Source organism: Branchiostoma lanceolatum, chromosome 14 (assembly GCF_035083965.1).
Source record: "Branchiostoma lanceolatum isolate klBraLanc5 chromosome 14, klBraLanc5.hap2, whole genome shotgun sequence".
NCBI lineage: Eukaryota > Metazoa > Chordata > Leptocardii > Amphioxiformes > Branchiostomatidae > Branchiostoma > Branchiostoma lanceolatum.
In genome coordinates this window covers 9,300,113-9,326,325 of record NC_089735.1, presented here as the reverse complement: position 1 = coordinate 9,326,325, position 26,213 = coordinate 9,300,113, and the positions used below count along the sequence as shown (strand labels likewise).

The following is a 26,213-nucleotide window of genomic DNA, read 5'->3' as shown; positions in this document are numbered from 1 at the left end:
AGGCTATAGGCAGATCCAAACCTTTACATAGTTTAGACGTCATCGCCTGCGTAGCGAGCTCGTTAGATACGTATATAACAATTCCATTAATCCAAATTAGTGTGGGAAAGTCGATCTCTGTCTGCCCTCGTGTATTTTGGTCCAGGGTGCGCCTCCTGCGTCCGACCAATCGTAGCCTTCAGAACAAGCCGTTTCCGTCATTTCCAAGGGCGGGTCGGCATTCGTGTGTCCCCGTGCCAAAGTTATCGCTCTTACTCACCATTCCTTTAACGTTTGCAGTTCGCCCGCTTATGTAGGTGGCTACGCTTGGATAAATACTGTAGAGAGCGTTCGCTCAGACAAGAGTTGTACCACGCTACGGGTCTCGTTATCGCCAAGCAACTTTCCTAAAGGAAAACAGGACCACCGATTTGGAATAACATCGCTCGAAGGCATCCTTAAAGAGAGGAAAATATGTCGGGCCGCCAAGTACAGATTACGTCGTACAAAACAAGCTCCGGTGGTGGAAGGTGAGTTGCTCTTTTTGTCCATATCCTCTCGACCATTATGGGGTGGCGTTTTGAATACCGTAGAGCGTTTAGTTACTGGACTTTCAAGTCGCAGAGAAGATGTCAAAATACCAGTCTACGCTGTACAAGACGTTTCTTCCGCCAAAGGATGCACACAGGTTTGCCACTAGTTAGACTTAGCTAGTAGTTCTTTTACACGAGTGAATCGTTGTGTAGATTTCGTCCTGAATTATAATTTCAGCAAATGTTATTACCCTACTTAGTAACAGTAAATTCTAAAAATTTAGTTGACGTAATGCGTATGGCTGTAGTCCAGCCCGTGAGGCTACTTTAAGCAGGGACATTTCTGAGTAACAGCTCGAAGATGTAACATCGTGATACAAGGTCATTTAAGACGAGAGAACGTCCCCCTGCCAATGACAGAAATTTGCGGTACGTCGCCTGGTATCGCTAAATATGGCGCAATGTTGGCGCCCTCCCCGCGGCGAATGTTGACACCAGGGGTCAATTTTGGGAGTCAGATGGCTATAAACGTCCCCTGTACTTAAATAGACGCGACTTGACAGTTATATGTCTGCTTATTAATCATTTACACTTCTCCTTACAGCCATATAGCACACATTATCGTTCCAGTCAACCAAGTCAAACCAGTATATATGATATTTCATTCTTCATTTGCTATCAATGTCTTGATATTAACTGTGACGTTGAGTTTCAATAACAGAAGCTAATAGATAAATATCCGATATATCCCCAGCCTTTGGTAAAATTCTCTCAGGCAATAGATAAGATAAGAATATTGTGGTGACGGTACTGGTGGTCCGGAATTCAAAGGTGTGGTAGATTATCCCTATGAACCATGAAAGCCATGCGGGTGTGTGTAGGCGTACGCGTAGTTTCAAAATATTCAATATGGACAATACGGTGTTATCTACCAGTAAACAAGTGGTAGCTCTCTATAGATATCATAATTTCAAACACCTCGCCCTATGCCCAGACGGGATACTTTGATATATGTCACATAATAATCTCGACTAATTATTTTTATGTATGCATTAATTTTATGATAACAATGAGTTATAGTCAAACGTGAGACTTCCAAGAAATTCTACCACACGTATTTCAATAATGAAAAGTAGGATAACCAGGGTAGATATCACGTTTTTCTACCATCTGTGTCGCGTCTGGCTTCTGGACTATCCGACGAATGGACTCCGTGCGATGTTCTTATCGTCTTGGAATGTGCGAGCAAGCTGCTAGAAGCAAGTGTCTTTAAGTAGCAACTGAGAAAAATGCACGAGACATAGCATTCGGGACACTTCTTATCAGCATTGCATCTCTTCCTAAATGGTATACCTGTACATGTTAGTTTATTTCTAAAAGTAACATATCTAGATTATATACAGGACAACAAATGAATTCTGCAACAGCCAGAAAACACAACAAGTAATCGTTTACTTCCAGTTTCAGGTTAAGGTTTTATATCTTAAAGATATACTAGTACATGAAACGCGTCTAACTGTAAAATGGCACCATTATATGATATATGTACAGTAATGCAAACGGGATGGAACTTTTTTTAAATTCTCCCGTCTCACCAAAGTCATCAACATGCAACAATCGACAGCACAACGATTGCCAATTATTTCTACACAATTCTAACCTAATAGCTATTAGGTTGTTTTCTACGATTAAAGTGGCATGTACTATCCGCATTAACAAGGGTGCGAGCTCTATTACACTTACAGAGATATGAGGACGTCCAAAAATAGGACTGTTGCCCCCATTTGCTACATTAGGAAGCAAACAACTCCTATCTGGTACAGGCAATAGTAAACAGATCAGTCACCCAATGGTGAGAGGTCAAGCAGTGGTGACCATAGAGTGCACAACGCCACATGAAGGGTCACAGAGCTGGTCAATGTAACCTTTCTACTTAATCTGTGCAAAAACTGTTTTACATACCTTTGAACAGTACAGTGTAAGTGCATCACGTAACGACAGTAGCAACGAAGGAAGTGTAACATCATTAGTCTCCAAGCAGATGTAAGGATCCGGCTTAGTCCGGCATGAATATGATTAGACAGTTGTTGTTATGATGGATTCGAAATTACGTGCAATGCTAAACGTTACACAGTTTGACTAGACCGGGAATCTCTCTCTTTTGGACCTTTGTTTAAAACATTATTCTACAAGTTTTTCACGGACAAATGAATTTGGCATATCGTTAGATGTCTTTATGCACCTCAGCAACATTTCATTTGTCAACACACAATTTTGATATGTTAATGTTTTTCTAATATCATACATTACATTTCAGACCGGGACAGGGCGTGACTCAGAGCAGTGAGAGCCATGTGTACAGTTCGTCTTCTGAGTCTTACGTCAAGGAGACAGGGTCCACGAAGATGCGAGGATCTTATAATGTCCAGTCCTCCAGTTTTTCATCCGGCAGTTTCGGAGGTACGAAAGTTATAGTCATGCCTGTCATCCACATATCTTGTCTGAAAAATGGTAGACAGACGTCTAGAACTATTGAAAATGACCCTAACTAAGCAAATTATATGATGATGTTTATCAATGATAACAGTGTAATCGTTGACCTGGAATCCAGACTGTTTCCAGGGCCTATACAGGCGAGCTCCTCGGCTCCGCGGCCAACATACCTGCGGAAAATTTTGCTCAGTCCGCGTCCATTTCACTGGGGAATGTTTGCCCTAGTGACGAAGACATTAAGCTTGCCTTCTTATCAGTCTGGCTTCCAGGCTACAGCATGACAAAAGTAAGGACACAACAGCAAACAGTGAACGGTATGTCGAAATATCAGACTGAGCAACAGAAGTAGAACGACACATACCGAGCAGAACATGCTACAGATTCTCACTGATGATGTGCCAGTTTATGTTTGTAAATACAAGTTGATTAATTTTTTTGATAATTTCAAAATTGGTACGACTACATTGTGTTGAAAAATAATGCTTTATTTGTACTTTGCTTCAATATACACATTTCAAAGTGGCAATGACGGGCTTCAGTGACAAACGAACTGACATAACGACTTCATAACTATTTTTGCAGCTTTAAGCCAAGGATTCTCCGACGACTTCCCTAGCTTATCCAAGGGTATGTTTCTATTTGGTTCCTGTTATTTCTAAACCCAGCACGAAAACACAACTCGAGAAGAGAATCACCTCTGTTTCTATCGAACCAAACTCACAAAACACTTCTCAAACAGGGTGACATACGTAAACTAACACAAGACATGCACATGGCTTGGAATATAGGGTTCTTATATCACAGCTCTGAGTAAATTGCGTTTATTAATGAAATTCCCCAGCTAGTGTTATTATGGGCTGCGTTGACTTCCTGCTCCTAGCCGCATGATGGCGTTGCGGCAAGGATGCGGTCCCAAACCTGACTGAGGATACATCCCCTCTCATCTCTGACAACATGACATAAGAGCCCTATATTCCTATGATTCACAAACATCGATGAAGCTATGTACATTTGAACATTTGTTCCATGTCACTGCACGTCCAGGAATGAGAATAAAACATATCAACGATCTGTTATTAGGAAAAATACTTCTGACGAATATACGTTGGCAACATGAAGAATGAGAGTTATTGGCAAAAATTAATTTCTTTTTCCTTGCCAAGTGGCTGGATATGATTCAATATGAATATCGTGATCGTTGAAGTGCGTACGTAATAATCTATGACGAATTGGCAAGGTTTGCGTTGAAAGGTAGGGGTGCATATATTACTAATTAACATCGTGTCAGCATGGCTCTACGATATCTACAAGCACTACAATTGGCGTACCGAATATCCTTTCCTACTTGGCCTTTAAAAACGCGAGTGTATATCTATTTCGGTTTAAATTTTATAAGCTTTCGTTTTAGTTGTTATTGCCATAGCCAAATAGACCTCCTAAAACATATGTGCTGTTTTGGAGGTAATGACTTATGGTTGATTCTAATAATACTTTAAAGTAAGGACTATAAAACTTAAACACTATACATTTCAGTCTGTCTCCACTCTAACAAATACTGACAATACCTCTACTCAACTGCCTCCTTTAACACCGCTCCTCTTCCTTGCCTTCTACTCATATCTTCCTCAGGTTTTGGACAGCCCTTTGGCTCGGAGGGCTTCTCCAAAATGTCAAAGATTATGTCCTCAGCGGGCGGAAGCCTGTTCCTGACGCCGTCTAGTAACAGTACCGTGACCATGGTGAGGGCCGAGGGCGCGTGCTTGAAGCAGGCGTATCTGGGAGAACTCAGCACATTCAGTGTGGACTGTAGCAGAGCAGGTATGGACACATGATCAGTTTCCGTTGGATTATTTTTCAAACTTTCAACTAGCCTTGTTTGGTAACTGGCAGACATCTTGTTACTCACTAAAACGTAAAGCTAAGATTTAGTTCAATAAGCAATGCCAATGTCATTGATGGTAAGATGAAAAGGATTCAATAGTTTCAGTGGACATTCATGATTACGTATTTCGTTGTCCTTGTAATGTTGATGCTTTGTATGCCTCTCGAGCTTTTCATCAAACTACAAAACTAGATTTATATCGAAACCTAATTACGCTGAGTATGTGACAAAAATTTAGTCTCTATGAAATGTCTGCAACGAAAACACCCCTGTAGTTCTAAAGAAAGTTGCTAAGAGACCCAAACTTGTGTCACTTCTTTCCGAGCACAAAGCCTTATCTTCCAGCCAACAATCGTCATTGTATCATGTCCAAAACATGACATACAAAAACAGGACAGTTTTCTAGAGTAAGATGTAATCTAACTTCATCAATAGGTTAGGATATAGATAATCACATGCCACATTTCATAGTAATGCACCACAGCTTCTCGATTTATGCTATTCAACCACAAACATACAAATGCTACCCAAAACATAACTTTGACCATGTCACTATGTGAATCCAGGAAAGAGCGCACTTGTGGTGGGTATGCTGGGTCCCACAACACCGTGTGAGGAGCTGGACGTCAAGCACATCGGCGACAACAAGTACGTGGTGTCCTTCAAGGCCAGCGAGAAGGGCCCACACTCCCTGGCAGTACTGTGGGGAGACGAACATATTCCAGGAAGCCCATTTGACGTCTCAGTTTTCTGAGTAGATTTTGAACATATTCCAGGAAGCCCATTTGACGTCACGGTTTTCTGAGTAGATTTTTGATTCCCGGATTTTATTGACGATGACTTGACCATCTTTTTTTACGTGAAACTTATACTATGGAAGCAGCATATATATATGTATGGAAAGCAGTTGACATTGAGAACTGTATACGCCAGCAATGAACAATATAACTATATGTTAAGCAGAAATACATGTACACCACTTTTTAGTACTAGTAGACTTAAATTGCTGAATTCAAATTTTTCTTTCTCTTGGACAATGAATTAAGAGGTAAGGACTGTACAGGTTTTCATTTACTGATACGTTGACGGAAAATAATTTGAACACCTGGGTCATTGATGCAAATATTCGCTGCTGATTGGATAAGATTTTGATTGTTTTAGTTCTTTGGTAATTTACTTGATGCTTGGTTCGATCATATTTATGGCGAAGAATGAGTGTAACGATTTGACTGTCCATGAAAAAGCTGAAGGACTTAAATTAGACCGTTGGTTTGCGATAAAGATCTAGCCTATAAGGACAAGCAAGTAGAGAGTGTATGTATATATACAGAGATAGAAAGAGAGAGAATATGTATAGCTACTGCAAAAGACTTTTCGTATCCTGTCAGACGGGCAGTGTAAAACAAATTTATCATGAAATGTCGTGGTCATAAAAATACATGTCTGTGTCTATTTTTGATGCATCCCTATGTGTAACTGTGACCCCACATGCACGTGGTGATGGCACTACTATCAAAAAACGGTACTGTAACAGTTTTAGTCTAGTTATGTAAGATATCTCTTTAGCAAACACCTACTGCAATTGAACAATATGTAAACTTAGTAGTATCAGGTACCACATACGAACATTCAGTATTGTCCTTTCAGAACATATTATCAAAAGGACAAACACGGGCGATTTTATAGCGGCATTGAGTTTCAGAATTTCACAGACTATTATGTTTTTGCTATAATCTAAAGGAAGGGAACGTAATTTTCAGCCAACTATCCAACAAAGTGGTAAAGGTCCCCTGAATGCATCTGAAAGATGGTACCCATCCTTCTCCTTCCATTATCTAAACCTTTTCACTACCCAAATTCGTTGAAGCCAGTTACCCATTTATGAGTGAAGTATGGAAAATCATGCACAGTGTCTTTCCCAAGGACACAACGTCTAGTCAGGAATCGAACCCCCTGACCCTTGATCCCGTGTCTGCTAGCCTAACCAGTCGCCACAAGTTCGTGAAGGGTAGGCCATGCGCCCACATACCACTGTGGTAGACTTAACCTACAACGCCTCCTCTCGCTTGAACCAAGCGCCGCTCTAGTATGTGAGACACGGCTGATATTTTGGGCGTGGACGACAAAAATACATCCTGGCCTGACCAATGATTGATGCATTCTGAATGGGAAGTCTTCCAGTAGAGACAGGCTATTTCCGGACAAACACACATGTGGGATATACGTTACACATAAAAATCATTTTGAATACCAGCATATTCTTAACGACTGCTTCTGACAAGACGATGTTTGAAGTTCAATAATGAACTCATGGGTAATAGGTAATGTATAGAATATACTTTGTAGCATTCACCCAAATGTTTTCTGGTGGTGAACTAATAAACAAAGGCAGACAAATAATCCAAACGCTTTTTTTCCTTTAATCTGCAACACCTTTGCCTACATTATACTGAAAAACCTAAATGTTTCCATGTCATGGCGGTATAAAGTATATTTGCTACATCTCATCACGTACATATTACTATTCATCAGGACTTTGCCTTGTCTCCAGAAGCTTTCTAGTTCCATCAAAACCTTACAGTCCCAATACATGTCTTCACTAGAACTAAATGTTTCCATAACTTGAACTAATAAGTCATTTCACAGTTCTGAGTGCTTATGTAACGTTGTGATGCATTGTGGTCTAAGGCCAAAGTTTAAGACCCCTGGCGGACTTATACGCACAAGCCAGAGGCCTTGAACTTTGACCTTGGGCCACAATGCATCACTACACATGCGCACTAAGAACTGTGAAACGGCTTATTGTCTCGACAATCGGCTGATAACAAAGAGAAAGAATAAATACATAAGTGCTCACTATACGTCTAAGTCATATATGTGCTAAAATAAACACAATTATAGCATTTTGGGGTATCTTAAATCTGCAACAGCATATTTTGGAGTATGACTATATAAGGAATGATATCACGTTACGTGGCAATATGCTTTCAACTAAGCATAGCATGCAACAACAACTAATACTCGTATACACAGCCGACTTCAGTGTAACCAATAAAGCATCTAAGTCTGCACCCATATAAGTTCCTTGCAGCATAGGCTTGTCTCCTGGCCTATTCCTCTGGGTTGCTACCCTGTTAGATCATAAATGACAAAATATTTGTCACATCAGCAAATAAAAACGAAGTGATATACAACAGTAACCATATATAATAAATGGCATGTTACAATTATTATGGTGAGTATCGACAATGATAACAGATCTTCACTCAAGAGTCAAACAGGAAGAACACATCTAAATCATACCTCAAGTGAAATCACCTGGTTGTACATAAAACAAATACAAGGGCAGTGCGATATTAAATATTTTGCCTGACATATCTCTATAGACTATAGACTATAGGTTACGTGGTAATTTGCAGCACTGAGCTGTTGTCAGTTTCTCTTTACTGAAAGCAACCGTTTTTGCTGTTTCCTTCAAGTATTTTACCTTTGAAGAATAACAAATTTGTATTGCTTTATTGAATAGCCCTCATAAGACCCTTACGGTGAGGTTGTTATATATAATGTATTCACATCAAACACGTAAAAGGTATTGTACCTTGGGGCAATACAAGTCTTGGCACCTTGCATGGACTAGTTCTCCTACTGAACAAATAATTACATTATTTACAGACAGCGTTGGGAGTGGGGTGGGGGGCATATTCTTATACCACAAGGAACAGACATCCGGAACATTCAAGGGAATGTCATGCAGCAAGCAAAACACCCACCGAACAATGCAATGGAGGCGGCACAGAAGGCGGTGAGGGTGGGGGCTTACTGCAATGGAAGCAGTGACAAAGTACAGAAACATGGCAGCATAAATGGAAAAATAGGCACCCAAACAATTAAGTTATCCAGCAAGCTTATGAATAGAGTGTTCAGTGCATAATTAGTGAATGCATTACGTGCGAGGACTATATTTGTTACTACTATAAAATGTCTAGCATGCACTAGTATTACTGACCAATCAAGACTAAGCAAAATCGAATTATTTCGTTGCAACTATTCTAAAAAGTACTGCTGTAATCATGCGACTAGGGCGCAGTGAACTAGTATGTAGTAATATGATAGAGATGTTGATAAATTGCTATTTCCTTCTACTAAACCATGCAAATTAAATTGTTGACGCTACTTTGCCAGTCTTTACTATGTTATCTGCAAAACGTTTTAAAACAGTAACTAGCAGCACATTTGAAAGCAAAAGATTGCAAAGTTATCAACATCCATACGTACAAACAAAAAAGTGTGGAGAGAGACTGAAATACAATTGAGGCATGTCAAAATAAGAACAATATGTTATAAACAACGTACCTCAATCTCAGCTCTCATGGAGTCGAAGTTTGTGGCCTATAATAGAGAGATATAAAACAGTGCCTTAGAATGGACGAAGTGAAGCGATTACATTTTCCTCAAGATGAATTGCTGGGCCTACAAACCAGAAATTTGAAAATCATGTTGATATCTAAAGGCATTCTTAATGTCCGATGAACATGCCGACACACTCTTGCATAATTTTATAGACAGTTTACTTTGGTATTATGTATCCAGATTTTGACAAGAATATATTCTTTTGCTTCGCATCTGTAATGAATTTTATTACTTTCGTCAAAGGGGTTGAAGCCTTCGACCCACTTGCTTTGTGGTTTCTATGCGAAGTTCTGAATGGATCTACATGACATTTTGTGTGTAGGGAGGTGTTGGCAAATCGAGTGTATGGGCCCCCTAGCGATTATCGTTCATAATGCTTGCATTACCTCCCACATGCCAGGGTCGAAGCCGAGGAAGTGCGCAGTGAAGTTGGGCGGCTCGGAACCCTGCTTGACCTGGATGGTGACTACGTCATCAGCGGTGCGGTTGGTGGGGTCAGTCTCAACGTACTCCTGCTCAACACACAGGGAACAGTTGTTTGGATTAGAACAAATACAGGCATTATCTGTGTATCTTATTTGTATTTATTGACAATGAGAGAATTCCTTACACTAGGTCAGCCAAGGCAGCTGAGTTTAGATCAGTTCTTATATACGATTTAATGTTAAAGTGGATTTGTTCTGATGTTGTCCGTCAGTCTAGTGCAGAATAGGAAACAGTAATGCTCATTAAAACCCTCAAACCACCGTATGGGGTCAAAACTGACCCCAGGCGTACATCAACATGTGCCATTTTGACATTTTGAGTCGAAAACAAAATTCCTTCTATGAGTTTGTTTGTATATATGTCTTATAACTTCTCACAAGTTTTTACCGAGATTGGCTCATTGTTGATTAAGTTATCTTAGAAAGTTTACGCATGGTCCAGTGGGGTCAAAACTGACCCCAGCAAATTCTGCACTCATATTCCCTATCGTTTGACACTTGTCATCTAGTAACATGTATGATAAGGGTTTTAATGATCATAGTTACAAATTACAATTTTGTAGAAACGTGAAAATAACAAATTTTTTAAATGAACGTAAAAATTAATGACGTTGCGACGTATTATGACGTCATTTATGTGATTTTATTGACGAAAACCAACAAATTGGGTATTTCCATATAATTCAAAGGTACACGATAAAACTTAAATAGAAATTACGTATGATAAATCATAATATATCCAAAGACGTTATTTGTAGATGGCAACAGGAACGACGTCAAAATGACGTCATAAAAATTATATTCATATCAAGTTACACTAGCGAAATCCGCCATCTTGGTTCCGCCATCTTGAATTATCTTAAATCCATTTTTCCATCACATAACCTAATAACACAATAAAAATGGACCAAAACGTTTATATTAATATTGCTTCTGTTTGAATAAACATGGTAATGATGAAATTTGGGGTTGAAATAGCCGGTTATAGATAATCTAATTATATCGTCTGCCATCTTAGATTTTGACCGATGACGTAATCAAATATGCATAAATTATGAATATTAAATCATAAAAGTGATAGTGAATTGAATTGGTTGATATTGATGTAAGAAAATAAGTGCAGTTTAAAAAGACAGCCCTAGAATTACATTGTAAAATCTAAAATCAGCGACTTTTTCCAAATATGGCTCTAAGAAACCGGTTGCGATAGCAACATGAAAACATTGATTAGATATTTCATTAAATCAAAATTGTTGCCAACGAAATTTTAGCAAAGGTGACCAAGTTTGGTTGTTCTAGCGTAAGGATTTCAGATGCTATATGACATCAAATGTTGGCGCAGGCCTCAAAAGAGCCTGCTTGTCTGAATGGCGTAAGTTGCAAAAGACGATGTTCCCTATTTTTGCATAAATTATGATAATGAGCAGAAATTATTCACAACTAATCATGTCAAACTGTCCCTTATAGATTACTTAAACTATACATATATACAAACCACAAAAATAGTCACCTATAAAGCTATATTTGTAAAAAAAACATTGTGGGGTCAGTTTTGACCCCATACGGTAAGATTAGTCGTAAAAAAGCTACGGTGGTTTGAGGGTTAAGATACAGTTCAAAATTCACAGTGATAAGTTACGTTCATGAGTTGGATAAAAATACTCGATCCCAGTACTATACTAACGACTCCGGCCCTGAGGCGTCGCCAAAACATAGATGATAAACATAGTGTCATACCGAAGTCGTATGTATATTGCATTCGCTCATTTAGAGCCGTAAACAATACGTTTGATAAGAAAATGTTTCGTACGCTGGTTGACTTCGGTAATTTTGTAGATTTCGTGTCATGCTTTCGACTTACCCCAGCCGTCTGTAGTGACCTTTCCCTCTCGGTGTCGTTTGCTCCACTACCGATCCACAGGAAGATCTAATAAATTGTGACAAAAAGGTATTAGTAACCTGGATGCACGTACCATTTAGGTTAGTTTTACATCAGTACCAACAACCTCCTTGGTAACCAGAATGGCACCCAGTCGATGTTAGTATACAGCATACGCCCATTCAGTATATATGCTACTAAACTACTACAGCTCACAATACGGAATGATGCATTTTCCTTTGCTCTTCTCGGTGTATGTAAGTACACTTACTCTAGCTAAAGCAGCCCGGAATGGGATGGTGTATTTTCTTATGCATTATCTGTATAATCTACCACAGTTACTACAGCCCGTAAAGGTATGCTGTGTTTTTTTGTTGCCTTCTCTTTATACCTACTAAACATGCAACAGCTGCTACAGTTTGCGAAAGGATACTCTGTGTTTTCCTTTGCTTACTACGCTGATCTTACCGTGTCAAACGCGTCCAGCAGCATGACGTCATCCGGTGCAAGGTCCTACAATGGAACACAAATCGAACTTTAAATTGAACATTTAGGTATAATATATAAAACCTTATCTATACAAATGCATTGTTTAATATTGCAATTAGCCATCGGGCAAGAACTTGCAAATAAAACTATTATGGTCAAGTACATGTTTAAAGTTGCTATTTATTTGGATAGCAAGTACTTACATCTTGAGCAAAGTCGACAATCTCTTCAACTAGGAAGCGTCCAGAAGCATTGGAACACTGGAAGAGCCTTGATGGTTTCGAAATAACACCCTGTAGAAGACGTAAAAGAAGTAAATTAATAAATAAATAAATAAATAGATAAATAAATAAATAAAAATATCAGATTATGGCATATTAACATTGCTTACTTCATCCATCGTTAACGAAGACATAAGAGGTTAATAACCTGAAAAAATACCCAAAAATCTAACATCTGCTTGGAAAGTACAATACGATACGTGAGACAGTTTTTATACTTGATTTAAATTGATTGGAATTATCTATTTGGCTGTAGAAATATACAGCCAGGGCTACCCAACTTGCCGAAGGCCATTACAAAGGGTTAGCCCTGGTAACTGAACAATATTCAAATTTCAATACAAACTTTCACAAAGCACATTGAAAAGGCGAACACAAAACGCAAGACTAAAATACATACTTGATATACCTCATGTCGCTAATATGGTGAACATTTATCAGCCTTTATCGAGCAGCAATGGTGAATCAGATTCGAATATGATAAATGTGTGTTTACAACACTTACCGCCAGCATACGGTCCGACCCGTACTCTCCCTTCCCTCCGAGGGCTTCCCAGAACTCATCAGGTTCACTGCCTTCAGCCACCTCTACTGGCTCACTAATAAAACATTTTTTGAAACATCGTTATTTTGCGAAATTTACATTTTAAAGAACAGCATACAATCACATAAATCACAATTCGAAACAAATCACAGAAAAAAAATGAAAAATTGTTTGAGTCAACAAAGGTCAGTGTTCACACAAAGTATTAAGAAATATAACTATACAAGATGATATTTTGTATTTGCTCTAGGAAACTGAAGTATTCTAAATTGTTTATGAATAAGTAAAACGTTATGACGTTATGCTACATGGGAGTAGAAGGATTCAATCCGGATAGTCAAAGGAATGGTTTAACTTGACATTCTAATCTATGATAAATTTATGCTGAGGGACACTTATGACAACTGTGCTCAACTATGGTATTTAACACACCTCGTGCAGATCAGTTGAAAAGTTTCCTGATTACTTTCAAACTTTTGCAATTATCGGGCATGTACTTGCAATAAAGTTATCTATCTTTTTTTCAATTAGTACGTCCTGTCTGATCGATTCACCGAAGCTTTGGTTTTTGCCTCTCCTGTGTCCATCTTCCACGTCCCCGCACCCACGTCCCATTATTCACCTGCTTCTGAAGCTTGAATCTGAATCATACAGGTTTTACTTTGCAATTGGGTTCCTTGAGAACCTCTACTTGTACATGTAGCTGTGGGAGACCAACGTATTTCTTTCTGCAGGCACTCGGGTTACTAAGAAATCAGTTTTTACAACCCATTCCGTATTACCATTACGAAACGGATTGTAAAAAACGGATTTCTTGGTAATGCGAGTGTCAAGACATTGGCATTTCATACATTGCACATATCAGTTGCTACGAACGGAAGACAGCAAGAAATCGTCTGTGTTTTTATCGGCTAGCATCCTCTCATGCCAGGACTGCCGCTTGTACATATGTCAAGCAATGACCCTGGCGTAACGGCATGCGATCCGTCCTTCCGCTGCGTTAGCACTGCCCAATCAGATACTCCCCTCCTGTTGTTGGAAGGGAAGTTACCAGCCAATCATGTTGCCTCTTGGTCGTAGGCGGCGACGTGATTGGCTGGTTACAGCTCGCAGTACGAATCGCAGGCCAGCACGCCATAGTCTAGATCTGTGTTACGCAAACTCAGCTGTCCGGGTGTTGGATGGGCCGATATAAGCGCGATCTAGGTACGCCATATATATACAATCGATCAATGAGGGGAAGTCGGTTATCCGTGCCTTTTCTTTCAAATTCCCTCGACGCAATCCTTTACACTTTTTCACGTATGAACCCCTAACATCATATTTACCTGTCAGGCGAAACAAACCCTGTAACGGCTCGGCAGAAATCTTGTTCCAACTCGATCGAATACTGTAGAAAAATGAACTCCAGCTCAGTAACAAATGATACTTAAAGAGAACAAGAAAGAAAGAAAGCAGAGACAGATACCTTCCCGGTGATACAATGGAAGCGATGTTCTTTGCGAACTGTTGCTCGATTGGAAGACTACCCTAGAAGCAGTGGACAGGACGCAACAGATTGCAGGATAGGTCACAGCACAGAGCATAAGACAGCAACACAGGGAAGAGCAACACCAACATGTTGAGCAATGCAGCAAATAAAATAAAGACATTGGTTGGAATGAAAAGAGATCGGAAAATACCAGTGAAGAGTAAAGCATTGTGTTCAATATCAGGAAAAGAGAAAACGATTGTTTCATCGTTAAACTTAAAATCGTCAATTCTACAATTTCCTTTTTTCATCTTTGTGGAACATTCTATTGTTTCGCGTAATAATTGAGAAAAAACAACTACACAATTATTACACAAATAGTTTTAATTTCTTTCATGACAACGCTGTGTGTTTTAACATCTACCTTTCCAAACCACAGATATGTGTTTCCAGGCGTCTCAAGTACGAAGACGTCGCTTGAGTTCAGAGCAGCTGCTTCCTCTGCAACCTAAAAATACAAATACAAGTATAGTTTCAGACATCATGATCACCAAAACTAACACTGAAAACTTAGCAAAGTTGGTAGATGATATTGATACTTAACACCACTCATTTGTGACAAAAGACAATAAATCATGACAACAACAACTTCAAAAATCTAGAAAACTAGTATTTTATGGTTAGGTTATTTTCAGAGGCGGGGGCCGGTGCCGACTTCCAACTACCTTTGACCCGGTGCTCACGTCACACTTTCGGGAAGTGACGTGTGCTGACCAGCCGGGTCTTCAGTTGTCCTGAGGAACACCAGTGGAAATTTTTGTGTTGGTAGAAAGTTCAATCATTTTTCAGAATCTTTTATCTTACGTTTGCATTTGTCTTATGACGTCATCAGTATCACGAGTACGCACCTGCACTGCCCGAGTGTTGACCTCCGATGTGCCCTTGATCTGGAACAGGCGGGTGCCGTCAGCGTCGTACGAGTCGTGCTCACGGAGGTTTTTGAAGCCGCTGCCTTTCCCGCCCTGGACATCAACAAATCATCGACACTTGTGACATTTAGGCACGTATTATCGTTTATGCATACATCCAAAACGCAGTTATACAAAAGCAGTATTTCTTCTCTTCATTCGCGAGCGACGGGTTATTTGCAGAATTATTCAACCGCACAAATGTTATCCAAGTTGGGTGAGTGAGTGAAGCACTTGACTGCTTGCTTGAGTAATACATACCGAGAATGTGATCATCTTCCCCTTAAAGATGCGAAGGAAGTGCTCCGGTTCCTTGCCTTGCACAACACGGATCTGTAAAAGATTGTAAGTTGAACATTACTAAAAAAATCATCTCATATGCAATGCTGAATCGTCTCCCAGTATTCAACATTTTCCAATATGTGAACATGTTACGTCATAAAAAGAAAAAAAAGTATTTGTTCATATAACGGTTATACATTTTATTGATCCCATTCGGGATGAGGTTCAACGATTCAGTTATGCCGTAATTATTCAGCTTTGTCATTGAACCCAAGTACGCTCCTCTAAGCTTGACAGACGAACGTGGGTCTACCTGTGTCGCGCTTCCACCGAATTCTTCCTCATCGACTTGTTTGGCGAGCAGGGCGGAGGCTCCCTTCTCGTCAGTGCTGCTGCGCAAGCCCTAGTAGGAAAACACAAAATAGATTAGCATCAATTGCAACACCTGCACTACAATTATAGCCTGGAAACCATACCCTCGGTGGCTCCCCGATATCTCTACGGCGTTGGGAGTGACCCCCGCCCGCCCAGACAGATTAGCCCGCTCCGGAGTTGGTTTACGGCCAGCGGAAGTAGGATGGCAGCGGAAGTAGAAAGGCAGCTAAGTAGACAGGCTATCAGAAACAGTTCAATAAAGCAGACTGGGCCCGGTAAAACACTCATAAGCCGACCCCTAGAGACTGGGACCAGGCCACTACAATTAATGAACACTTTTAACATTTCATCGTATCTTCAGTACGTTTTCTCATATGATTTGTAAAACATAAAAAAAATCTTGGTTGTGATATGTTCTAGATGTTCAGTCAAAAGCAAATTAAAAAAAAAACTAGAAGGGGAACAATTGGAAGTCAGAATACCTGCCAAAAGTACACAATCTTGACGTTTGCCCCCGGGTTGTCGTACTGGATGACGTAGCTGTCCCCGCCGAAGAAGATGCCATGCTGGGCCTCGTCGATCTCCACCTTGTCCATATCCTCAACCCGATAGATCTAAACAATTAAGATTACATTCTTAACATTCTTTAAAGCTAAAGAAACACATAGAAATCGACAATACTTGGTAGCCATATATAGATTTCGATCGCAAAAACAGTTTAATTCTAGTAAAATTTACGTTTTCTGAATTTTAGCATTCAATTTTGTTCTATTTTCATTTAAATGTAACTTCACTTCTAATAATATAACGTTACGCGATGCTGCATATATTCGAATGTGAACAACATAACGGGCAATATAAAGGGAAAAAATAAGGTACAAATGTATTAAGAATGGATTGTTCCAAAACATATGTTTACAGGACGTAAATGACGTGGTTACCTTAACGTCACCGGATGCGTCATCAGGCATCCTGGCGGCTTCCTTCTCGGCAATGGCATGAAGGGTACTGGCGTCAAAGGGCTCGTTGGGATCGATCTCTGTACGGTGAATAATAAAAAGATGAATATTCGTAAAGCTTTTCAATATAACTAAATACAAGACCCTCATCCAATTTGAAGAATGGAACGACAATATCTAAGCTAATGTGTTAAACATCGATTCTATGTTAAAACATAAAAAAGGTGCAAAACACATCTAAATGTGAAACGCGTCGACCTAAGTATCTAAGTATATTTTCTAAAATTCCTATATTTGTAATAAGTTGATAAAAACAGGTGACTCACTTGCAATGGTTCCGACGGTATACACGTTCCCCAGCCCGACCTGGGCGTACCTTTCAGGCCACTCGGAGAAATACTGCTTGAACAGAGGAGTCTCTCCGTTCTCCACAACACGAGTCACTTGTGTCCAGTTAGGATAGCCCTTCTGGCTCAAGAAGCCCTGCAGAATTAAAAATTATCGTATCAGAGAAAAGAATGAAATGGATATTCTCCAAACAGAGGTTCCGGTCGGGGGACTAGGAGTGACCGCGATTTTTAACGTTTCGCTCACTCCAAAATCGCGGTCACTACTAGTCCGCCGACCGAAACCTCTACTTTGATAATACAGAACGAATACTTTTAGTATAGCAGCCTTCGACGAAGAGAAAAGACTCCACAAATGCTCATAGACAACCAGACATCATTATTTGTGGTGTTAAACGAACAAATATACAAACAAACGGTCCCTTACCACAGCCTTCTTCATGGCAGTTTTCTTCTCATCCGGACTGCAGTGGATGCCGGTCCACACGAAGATTCCACTTGGTCCGCCGTCAAGAATGAAGCAATCCTGTCAAAAAAAAGTCATGGACCTAATTCAAAACCCTGTTATCAAGTTAGCCTAATGATTGATTCGGGATAATCTATCTCTAGGACAGGCAAATATCATCCTGATAATAATACACTGGTCAACATTCAAAGGTGCCCTGTGATTTGTGGTAGAAAAACACTATGGAGAACTACATACATTTGTATCCAAGTGATCCTTCTTCAAAGGTTTGCCAGCTACTTCCGTGACCTCCAAGTCCCCACTGGCATCGGACACTCTATGCAGAAGAAAAATTACAGTTAGTGTTTTTTTTTTCAAAATGATCAAATAAACCATTCATTCATTCATTCAGTCATTTTGTTTTCTGTTTAAAAGTTTACTTGATGTTCGTTCAGAAACAAAGTTTATCTAAAGCCTGCATCCTCCTGGTTATTTTCTTTACACTCCCATCTGAAAATTTCTTTACGTGATGTTAATTTCGTACGTACTTGTAGAGTTTGACTTCGTGGTCGGCATTCCTCTCGTGCGCCGCATCGACTTCGGAGGGCACCGCCCCCTCCTCCGGGATGTCTCCTGGCTCGGCGCCCAGCAGCTCAAAGAAGTGGCTGTCACTCTCGCAGTGATCCTTATCTTTTTCACACAAAAAGAGACGAAATAAATTGTTCTTTATTGTTCATTAGTTTGGCTGAAAAAATCATTTCATGTTTGGTTCAGTAAACAGACAACGTTGTTCTAGGTGAGGAAGATGTTTGATTGTCTGATCTTACCGACGATGATGACCTTGGCTTTGCCGCTTCTTTCCTCATCCCTGATCTTCTTGGCTACCGTCATGCCCTGAAACAAGAATGCGTTGTAGTTGATGAAAAACATTCCAACCATGTCGTTGCCATGTTACACAATTGTCCCGCTTCTACAAACTTTCATTTACCAGAGAGTTCTTTTATTACCTGCACTGTAAACTCCGTTCTAAATTTGTGTTTTCGGAAATCAAGGTCATATCTCTTTACTCATTTAGAATGTTTCTAGCAGCAAGATTTGACTGGGTTTTACTTACCTTGAGCCTTTCGAACATGTTGCTCTGTGACCCGTTCCAACAGATCAGCTCCATCCCTGCATCTAGAATGAAGACATCTCCAAGGTTCAGGGATGCTTTCTCCAGACCAACCTGGGATTGGTGACAAGGAGGACCAAGCAGATTCAACACTGAACAAAATTAGTCTTTTTTCTTGATTGACTTTTACTCTGACCAAAAGAGTACATGTAGTAATAATTGTGCATGTGTAGTAATAATTATGTATTTCTGTGGACACGATAGAGCTCTAGAAGTGTGGTAACGTTAACATTTTAAACTAATAAACTGGAAATTTATGTGATTCTGCTGTTACCAGTAAGGACTACAAGTAAGGAGGTTGGCTATAATTAGACAAAAAATAGTGAATAGAAATGACCTTACCTGCCTGACCTTGACGTTCCTCTTACCCTTGATCTGTAGGAGGCGTGTCTCGTACTCTTCCTCCTCAACATGGCGGAATCCCGTCGCCACGCCGCCAGGAAGGTACCTAATTATGCAAATATATTCAAAATGGTGGCAAATATTCCAAAGTGTGGCAAGGATTCAATATGGCAGCAAAATTGGTCAAAATAGCTTGAATCAGTGGAAGATGTCAGATTCTGTAGTTTTGTTCCTGTGTTCAACATGCCTTTGCAACAGTGAACTCTCCATTGTATCAACTTTTACATCTTAATTCTTTCAACCTCAAAAATAATCTTCAACTTACTTAATGCCTTTCTTGAAGTATGACAGGAACTTTTTGGACTCATGGTCTTGCACCTGAAATACAAAACGAAGAAGTAAGAAAAGTCGTTGACCTAGATTATATAAATATTGAGGAATATTTAGAACATTCAGGAATAGCTAAAATTAATTCTTTATGTGGGCAGTTGACTGCAGTACCTCTCTGTACTGCACGGGGGTGCCTCCTAGAACATCGTCGAGTTCCACGGTCTTGTAGGCGGCCACACCAGCTTCATCCTTGTATGAGATGTAAAGCCAAGTTTTATCAGTCATTAACAAAACAAACAAACAATCAATCAATCAATCAATCAATCAATCAATCAAGCAATCAATCAATCAATCAATCAATTAAACAGAAATACAATCTCATGCACATGTTTCCAAAAAGTCAAACATTTACAGCATTTGTCGAGATCTCATTCAGGTATGACACTAAAACCGTGTTGGTTTGGTTTGGTTTGGTTTATTCGCACATATTAAAATAAATTTTACATAATAGAACAAAACAAAAACATGTGCTGGGGGAAGAAAAAAAGCCATAGTGGCTTATACAAGGTCTTCCCCCATCTAAATTAACAAAAATAACATAAATCTAACAATTCATAATATAATTATAGTAGTAAATAATAACAATAACAAATCAGACAATGATAATACTAACAAAATACTAACAGAATAGTAACTGGTTGTATATGAAAAAATTATAGATCAAATCATAGCATAATTCGATAACGAAATGATGGAGATTACAGAGTCCATCGCAGTTAGCAAAATAACAATAATGTAATAATCTATAACATAACTGTAGTAATAAGGGATAACAATATAATATCAAATCATACGATAATAATAGTAACAAATGATGACAATATAATAATTGATTGCATACAAAAATATGTGTTGCTGTATCTTTCTCTATATTTGCTCAATATATTCTCCATGCTATTCACACAGACTGTATATACTCACCTGTGAGGTCTCCTTCCCCAGCCAGAAGTGGATATCCCAGGACAGACCGCCTCCTCCAGGCGATTCCGTAGTCTGAAACATAAGTAGATTACGACTCCTATCGGGTCTATCGGGAAAAGCTTTACAGGACAGTGTTCTCGCCAGGCCTTTTCAGCATAGGGGCCCCCTATGCTGTGATTTGGACCCCCTATGCTGTGATCTGGACCCCTATGCTGTGTTTCAACCAGCATAGGGGTGTTTCTTTCTGGGACAAACCTTGTGACCTTTCATAAATCTTACAAAAAGTTCATATTTGGCTTTAGAATGAGGCTGTGACAGAGGAAAAACTCTACTTCACAAAATTTATCCCTCAAAATGCATGAAATAATGTCTCATTGGGTCATGAATTTACGGACTCCCTACTCTGGTCACTCCACGCGTGACTTGCACCGCGTTAAGTTGGCCTTCTGTACCTGACCCCTATGCTGTGAAAAAATCCTGGTGAGAACACTGCAGGATGTTTGATAATGACACGGATACACAAATAAAAACAAAAAAAATTGTAAGATATGACAACTCCGTACACTCAAATGAATACACATACACATACACATACACATACACATACACACACACACAGACACACACACACACACACACACACACACACACACACACACACACACACACACACACCTTCAGAATGATGTAGGAGTCTCCCTCGTGAAACTGCCCGTGTGTAGCCGGATCGCGCTTCACAATTTCCATTTTCTGTGTAAAACAACGATGTTGCATTTCGTTGATGAAAGTTAGACATGTTGCATTCCTTTGCAAAAACAAGAATCAATCGTTGCAACATCTATTTAGTACTACGTATGTATGCGTATTTTTGTCTACTGGTACTGAACGTTCATCACAATGTTTTACGTGTTTCAACCTTTACAAACTATGTCAAACGACGTTTATGCAATGATCTTTAAGACCAAAGAAGAATGTGTAACCCTTACGGCTTGATATCTCTGTTTATGGAAGTTTAATGATCTGGTGCTTGCAAGTTTCATGATATGGTGCTTGCAATATATATATATATATATATATATGTAAACCGTAAAAAACGGATTTACACTTCAACAACTTTCTTTATTGTACCATTTATTTTTAAGAATCAGTCTAAGAAACTGTACTAACCTCCACACGCCATATTTCCATCCCACCAGCCTGGCCGGCTCCCTCGTACGCTGGGTCCACAACAACCATCTTCGCAGTCTAAGGTCTGCTATTACTTGGAAAATGAACTACTGCCTGCGGGGATGAAAAAAAATACAACTTTCTTCAACACAAAAATAAGGGTTAAGACGTTCACAAAATTCTATATGATTCTAAATGTTACTAATATGTGCTGTTCTGATAAAAGAATTTCTTGCTTCCCCTTGTATCACTTAATATGTCAAGTTATGCTCGCGGCAACACATTTTGGAATACATTTATGCTTTTCTACTTCTAATCTTAACTGTTGTATGCCAAAAACACTGTATATGTCTTCTATCAAGATGTGTATCACAACTCTATCTAGCTTTAAGCATCGTCATCGCTGAAGACCAGCGTTCAAACATAAGCACACGAGGTAACACGGATTGCAGACGATCAGATAAAGCAAAGTAACGTTAAATCACGAAGATGTTCGAAGCAGCTGTTTGAAACTTTGGCAGCAGCTGTTGTCGCCTTTTCTGTCCAAATTTAGTGCCTAAAGATTTTCTGTTTTCGTTCTAGACCGCAGACATTACGTCAGCTTTTCATTCTGTTACCGCATCTCAACGTACGAATTGTATGTGTGCAAAAGTAAGACCTTTGTGTTTGTGAACGTTTTCGCAACGAAATCTAACGTACTTTGTAAGTTTGAAACAGTGTTTGGTGTCAACGTTGTTGTTTTTGTAGGAGAAATTTTTAACCAAGTAAACCATGCATTCTTACAACACAAAAGCTTCAAAGATTACAATGTGTATTGCACACTAGCAGCTTTTCAAGATAATCCAAACAGCCCGAGTATAGTAGCTAAATAAAGGAGTTTGTTGAACCGAATTCGAAGAGGTCGGAGAGGTCGAGAGAAGAGCCAAGATGCCAATAAAAGATCGCACGCACTCTTAACTGTGCCACGTCTAAATCTGACGCCGGCTTCACTTTGGAATGTATGCTCACTATAGTTGGGCAGTTTGCAAATTTGGGAACTAAACGTTGCCCAAATGTGTCACAGTACGCATTCCTGTTTCATTTCTGCTTGCTGCTAAGCATACATATAACTTCGCACATTGCTAGACAGTTTCTCGCATGAGTTAGACAGGACGCCTGGCGGAATGTTGGAGAACTACAACTACTTTATCCGATTTAGGAGCTGATTACCCCAATGGGCTTGTTTATACATCTGGGCGCTTTAGTACAAAGCTTTTTAATAGCTTCTACATTCGATCACTACGAATTATTCAATGCAACCGTGCCACCGTACGCGTTGGAAGTGTTTGTTCACATTACGGAAGCTAAATCAGAGAACTTTGACAGCCCCCCACCCGCTCCGCCCCCACAACTTTCCAAAGAAACAATTTATCTGCCCTATGTCAGCCCGACCTGTTTGTTCTTTACACAGATAGCGTCTGGAAAGGCCTAGATACGTGCTCTTACTGTAGTGCCTGGCGACAGGATTGACTCACTGCTAAACTAGGCTAACAGCTAGCAGAGCGTCAAGCTTTATCAGAATATTGGCGACGTTCCAAACAAAATCTCGACGTTTGTTTTTGTGCAGGACACAATATCGTCCACAAAACTCTATGAGATGGTTGAAAAACAAAATGTGGGTAAACACGTAACACGGTGTCCTGAAGGACTGCATAAAACAGGAATTCGGTCACTTCTCGTTGCCAAAATTTGTTTCGTTCCCAGATGTTTACTTCTGCTTCTAATAAACGTAATCTTACGGGGGGACGAGTCAGATCACATCGTAGGGAGGGGGCTGAGGGAAAATGTGCGCGTAGTTTTTCTCTATCTGATACTTTGTTTGTTGTTTTCCATGCTAACTCCTAATTCAGCCCATTGTTTTTATTTGCTTTGTATTGTGTGTGCTTACGTACGTTTTCTTCATCACTTTATTTCTTTATCTATTGCCCCGTTTCTATGCCACCCCACTCTCTTTATCGCCTCTCTTGGCTCGTCCCTTATCTACAATGTATCCCGCTAAAACACCACACCCATGCCATACACTGTTCAAGCATCAGGCTCCCTTTCACATGGATTAGATAGAGTGCTGTATATGTGTATATATATATATATACAAACAACTGTTCTGATAATAAGACAAATGTATAGTTTATAGCCCTGTATGTTGCATGAACAGCCAATGTCTGTGAACATCAGTTGATGAAACAGATATCTATAAGTATCCATAACAAATTTATCATAATTCATCATAAGTAATAAAGTATGATCGGATAACCGACTGAAGGTCAGCAAAGATAAACAACAATGAAAAACAAAAACTACAAATTATAACGGAAGTTCTATTTGTGATTTTCGGGAACCATTTTTTAGATCCTGTTGTTGTTCTTGTTCTGCCACAGTTAAGGAACAAACAAAATCTTTTACAAACGTGCAAAAAACATACACGTTTTGGACTTATCCCCTAAGAGAAGGAAGACCTAACAAAAACCGCACAAGAAGAAAGACGTATAAAATACCGCAAAAATACGTCGTAAATTCTCCGGACCTAACCTCTGCTTGGAGAGTACCTGTCTTGAACTGCAGCTCTGAATAGTCAGTGATTGCACTGCAGACATATTGGCCTAGCATATTCAACGGGACAGATATGTGCTAACCCGCCCACGCTCTCTTAATGATACGCCGAATATATTGTTTGGCATGCCTGACTCATACATGTATAGTCAATACATATGCATGCAGGAAAATACATTCCATTTTAGAAATTTAAGTATCAGCTATGTCGTTTTGAATCATATTGTCATGATTGTACGTTCATTTATGGAAAACTTGGGTGTCTTGAAATAGATTTTCGATAGTCTAGTCGACCATTTTATAATCAGTATTCAGAAGGGAATTCATCGGGAAAGGGGCTGTTCTTACTAGTTGCACACCGAGATTTAAACAATTTTGATATGTCCACTGTTCCGAAGATCTAACAACATTGATTTTTGGTAGTAAATACATTTTTGTCGTTCTAACGAACTGTATTTAAGTTTTGTGGATGGCGATTTATAATTGTGCTGGGAAAAATATGGTTTACATTTTAAGTTTCATCATTTTTCAAAGTTTAAGTTTTTAAATTGTCAACAATAAGTCAACAGACGGTAACGTATAAAACTCCTTATGCCGCTAGCCTTCCGGTCGGTATGTAAGAAATGTAAGGAGAGGTCCAGGGGTAGAACAACGTCTGGAAGTGAAGCAGATCAAATGTCGTGCCGGGCCTACGTAATATGGGAGGGGGGCACCATACAACATCAAATCTCTTCCTGTCCATCCAGTATAATTACAGCGCTGTGCTAATGTCAGCGTTCTGGTACAATGGCATTGTCTAGATCTGTCCGTATGCAACCAAGAGGAAAGAGGCCACTGTTGGGGCGATATCTTTTGAATAAACAGCGCGGAATTATGCCTTACAATGTATATATACACACCGCCCTCCCCCACCGATTTAAATGCCTTAGAACAGTGAAACCGTTGAAATCTTACTGAACAACACTGTGACATTTACACAAACCAGTGCCCTTTAAACTCGCAGTATATTCATGATCATTCATTCAAGACCACGACGTGCCGCACTGTCTGACCTACATTTTTGCATCGTCTATGTGTTCTGAATGCCAACGAGAGCTAATAGCAAAAGAACTAACCTGACAAATATATCCAGACACACTTCAACAGAGACCCTTGGCTCGGTGACGGCCTCTTTGGTGACAGTCTGGGAGGAAGTGGGCCCTTCTTTTGTTTCTTGGACCGAGCTGACAGAAATGGGCGTTCCCTAGTCTATCGGCAGGGATTGGCGCAAATACCTTGGGGTGAGGTCATTCAAAACATGACCTTTGGGCTCTACCACTTTGCAACTGCAGGGTTTGCTGAAACTCACCGGATTATAGTAATAAACAATCCTTGAATGTTTTAGATCTATAAATCTTTCCCTTTTACCTTGATATTACTACTATGCTTTGAAAAAAGAATGACATCATTTATAAAGAAGATCCTCTTAATACCAGTTCTTAGCATGACGTCATTGTCAAACGATTAGAATGGATAGCAGCTGGCATGGACTCTTGCTCGTCCAATTTGTTCGGCACAATTTCTCTGAGGAAAAAATCGATATATTGACACAACACTAAGATTTTATGATCCTGTGTTAGCTGTTTGAACCCCTACATGCAATTTCTGACGGAAATCGGTTCAAGAACGATTATGATTTTTACGGTACATTTGTGTCACTGAGTTGGCAATGTTTGGACCGAGGCCAAATCAGTCCAGACTGTGCAAAAATATCGTCTGCAAGCAGGTGTATGCTGTCTCTATGCAAATGTTAGCCTAACGTGACAGTGGGG

The 26,213-nt window shown here is 39.7% G+C and overlaps 2 protein-coding genes across 8 annotated transcripts; one reads left to right on the top strand and one right to left on the bottom strand.

Moving 5' to 3' along the window:
- On the top strand, positions 1–5,853 carry LOC136448202 (filamin-B-like). 2 transcript variants are annotated; one of them, XM_066447438.1, is made up of 5 exons: positions 1–509; positions 2,830–2,972; positions 3,588–3,632; positions 4,635–4,823; positions 5,454–5,853. In XM_066447438.1, exons 1-5 carry the CDS (start codon positions 454–456, stop codon positions 5,639–5,641), a joined length of 621 nt encoding a protein of 206 aa, XP_066303535.1. In that variant the 5' UTR covers positions 1–453; the 3' UTR covers positions 5,642–5,853. The 2 variants fall into 2 exon arrangements, with proteins under 2 accessions (XP_066303535.1, XP_066303536.1); XM_066447439.1 differs by lacking the exon at positions 3,588–3,632.
- Positions 5,854–7,284: 1,431 nt separating this feature from the next.
- On the bottom strand, positions 7,285–25,678 carry LOC136448201 (gelsolin, cytoplasmic-like). 6 transcript variants are annotated; one of them, XM_066447437.1, is made up of 28 exons: positions 25,518–25,677; positions 21,814–21,927; positions 21,322–21,396; positions 20,647–20,718; positions 19,837–19,914; positions 19,661–19,713; positions 19,336–19,441; positions 18,937–19,047; positions 18,650–18,716; positions 18,371–18,512; positions 18,081–18,159; positions 17,805–17,903; positions 17,357–17,513; positions 17,013–17,110; positions 16,554–16,685; positions 16,010–16,099; positions 15,676–15,747; positions 15,355–15,468; positions 14,871–14,954; positions 14,304–14,365; positions 12,937–13,030; positions 12,354–12,443; positions 12,130–12,174; positions 11,644–11,709; positions 9,684–9,809; positions 9,241–9,276; positions 8,658–8,706; positions 7,285–8,018 (listed from the first exon to the last, which is right to left on the bottom strand). In XM_066447437.1, exons 2-27 carry the CDS (start codon positions 21,880–21,882, stop codon positions 8,704–8,706), a joined length of 2,220 nt encoding a protein of 739 aa, XP_066303534.1. In that variant the 5' UTR covers positions 21,883–21,927; positions 25,518–25,677; the 3' UTR covers positions 7,285–8,018; positions 8,658–8,703. The 6 variants fall into 6 exon arrangements, with proteins under 6 accessions (XP_066303534.1, XP_066303533.1, XP_066303532.1 ...); XM_066447436.1 differs by lacking the exon at positions 8,658–8,706 and adding an exon at positions 8,486–8,532; XM_066447435.1 differs by lacking the exon at positions 8,658–8,706 and adding an exon at positions 8,486–8,529.
- Positions 25,679–26,213: the final 535 nt, after the last annotated feature.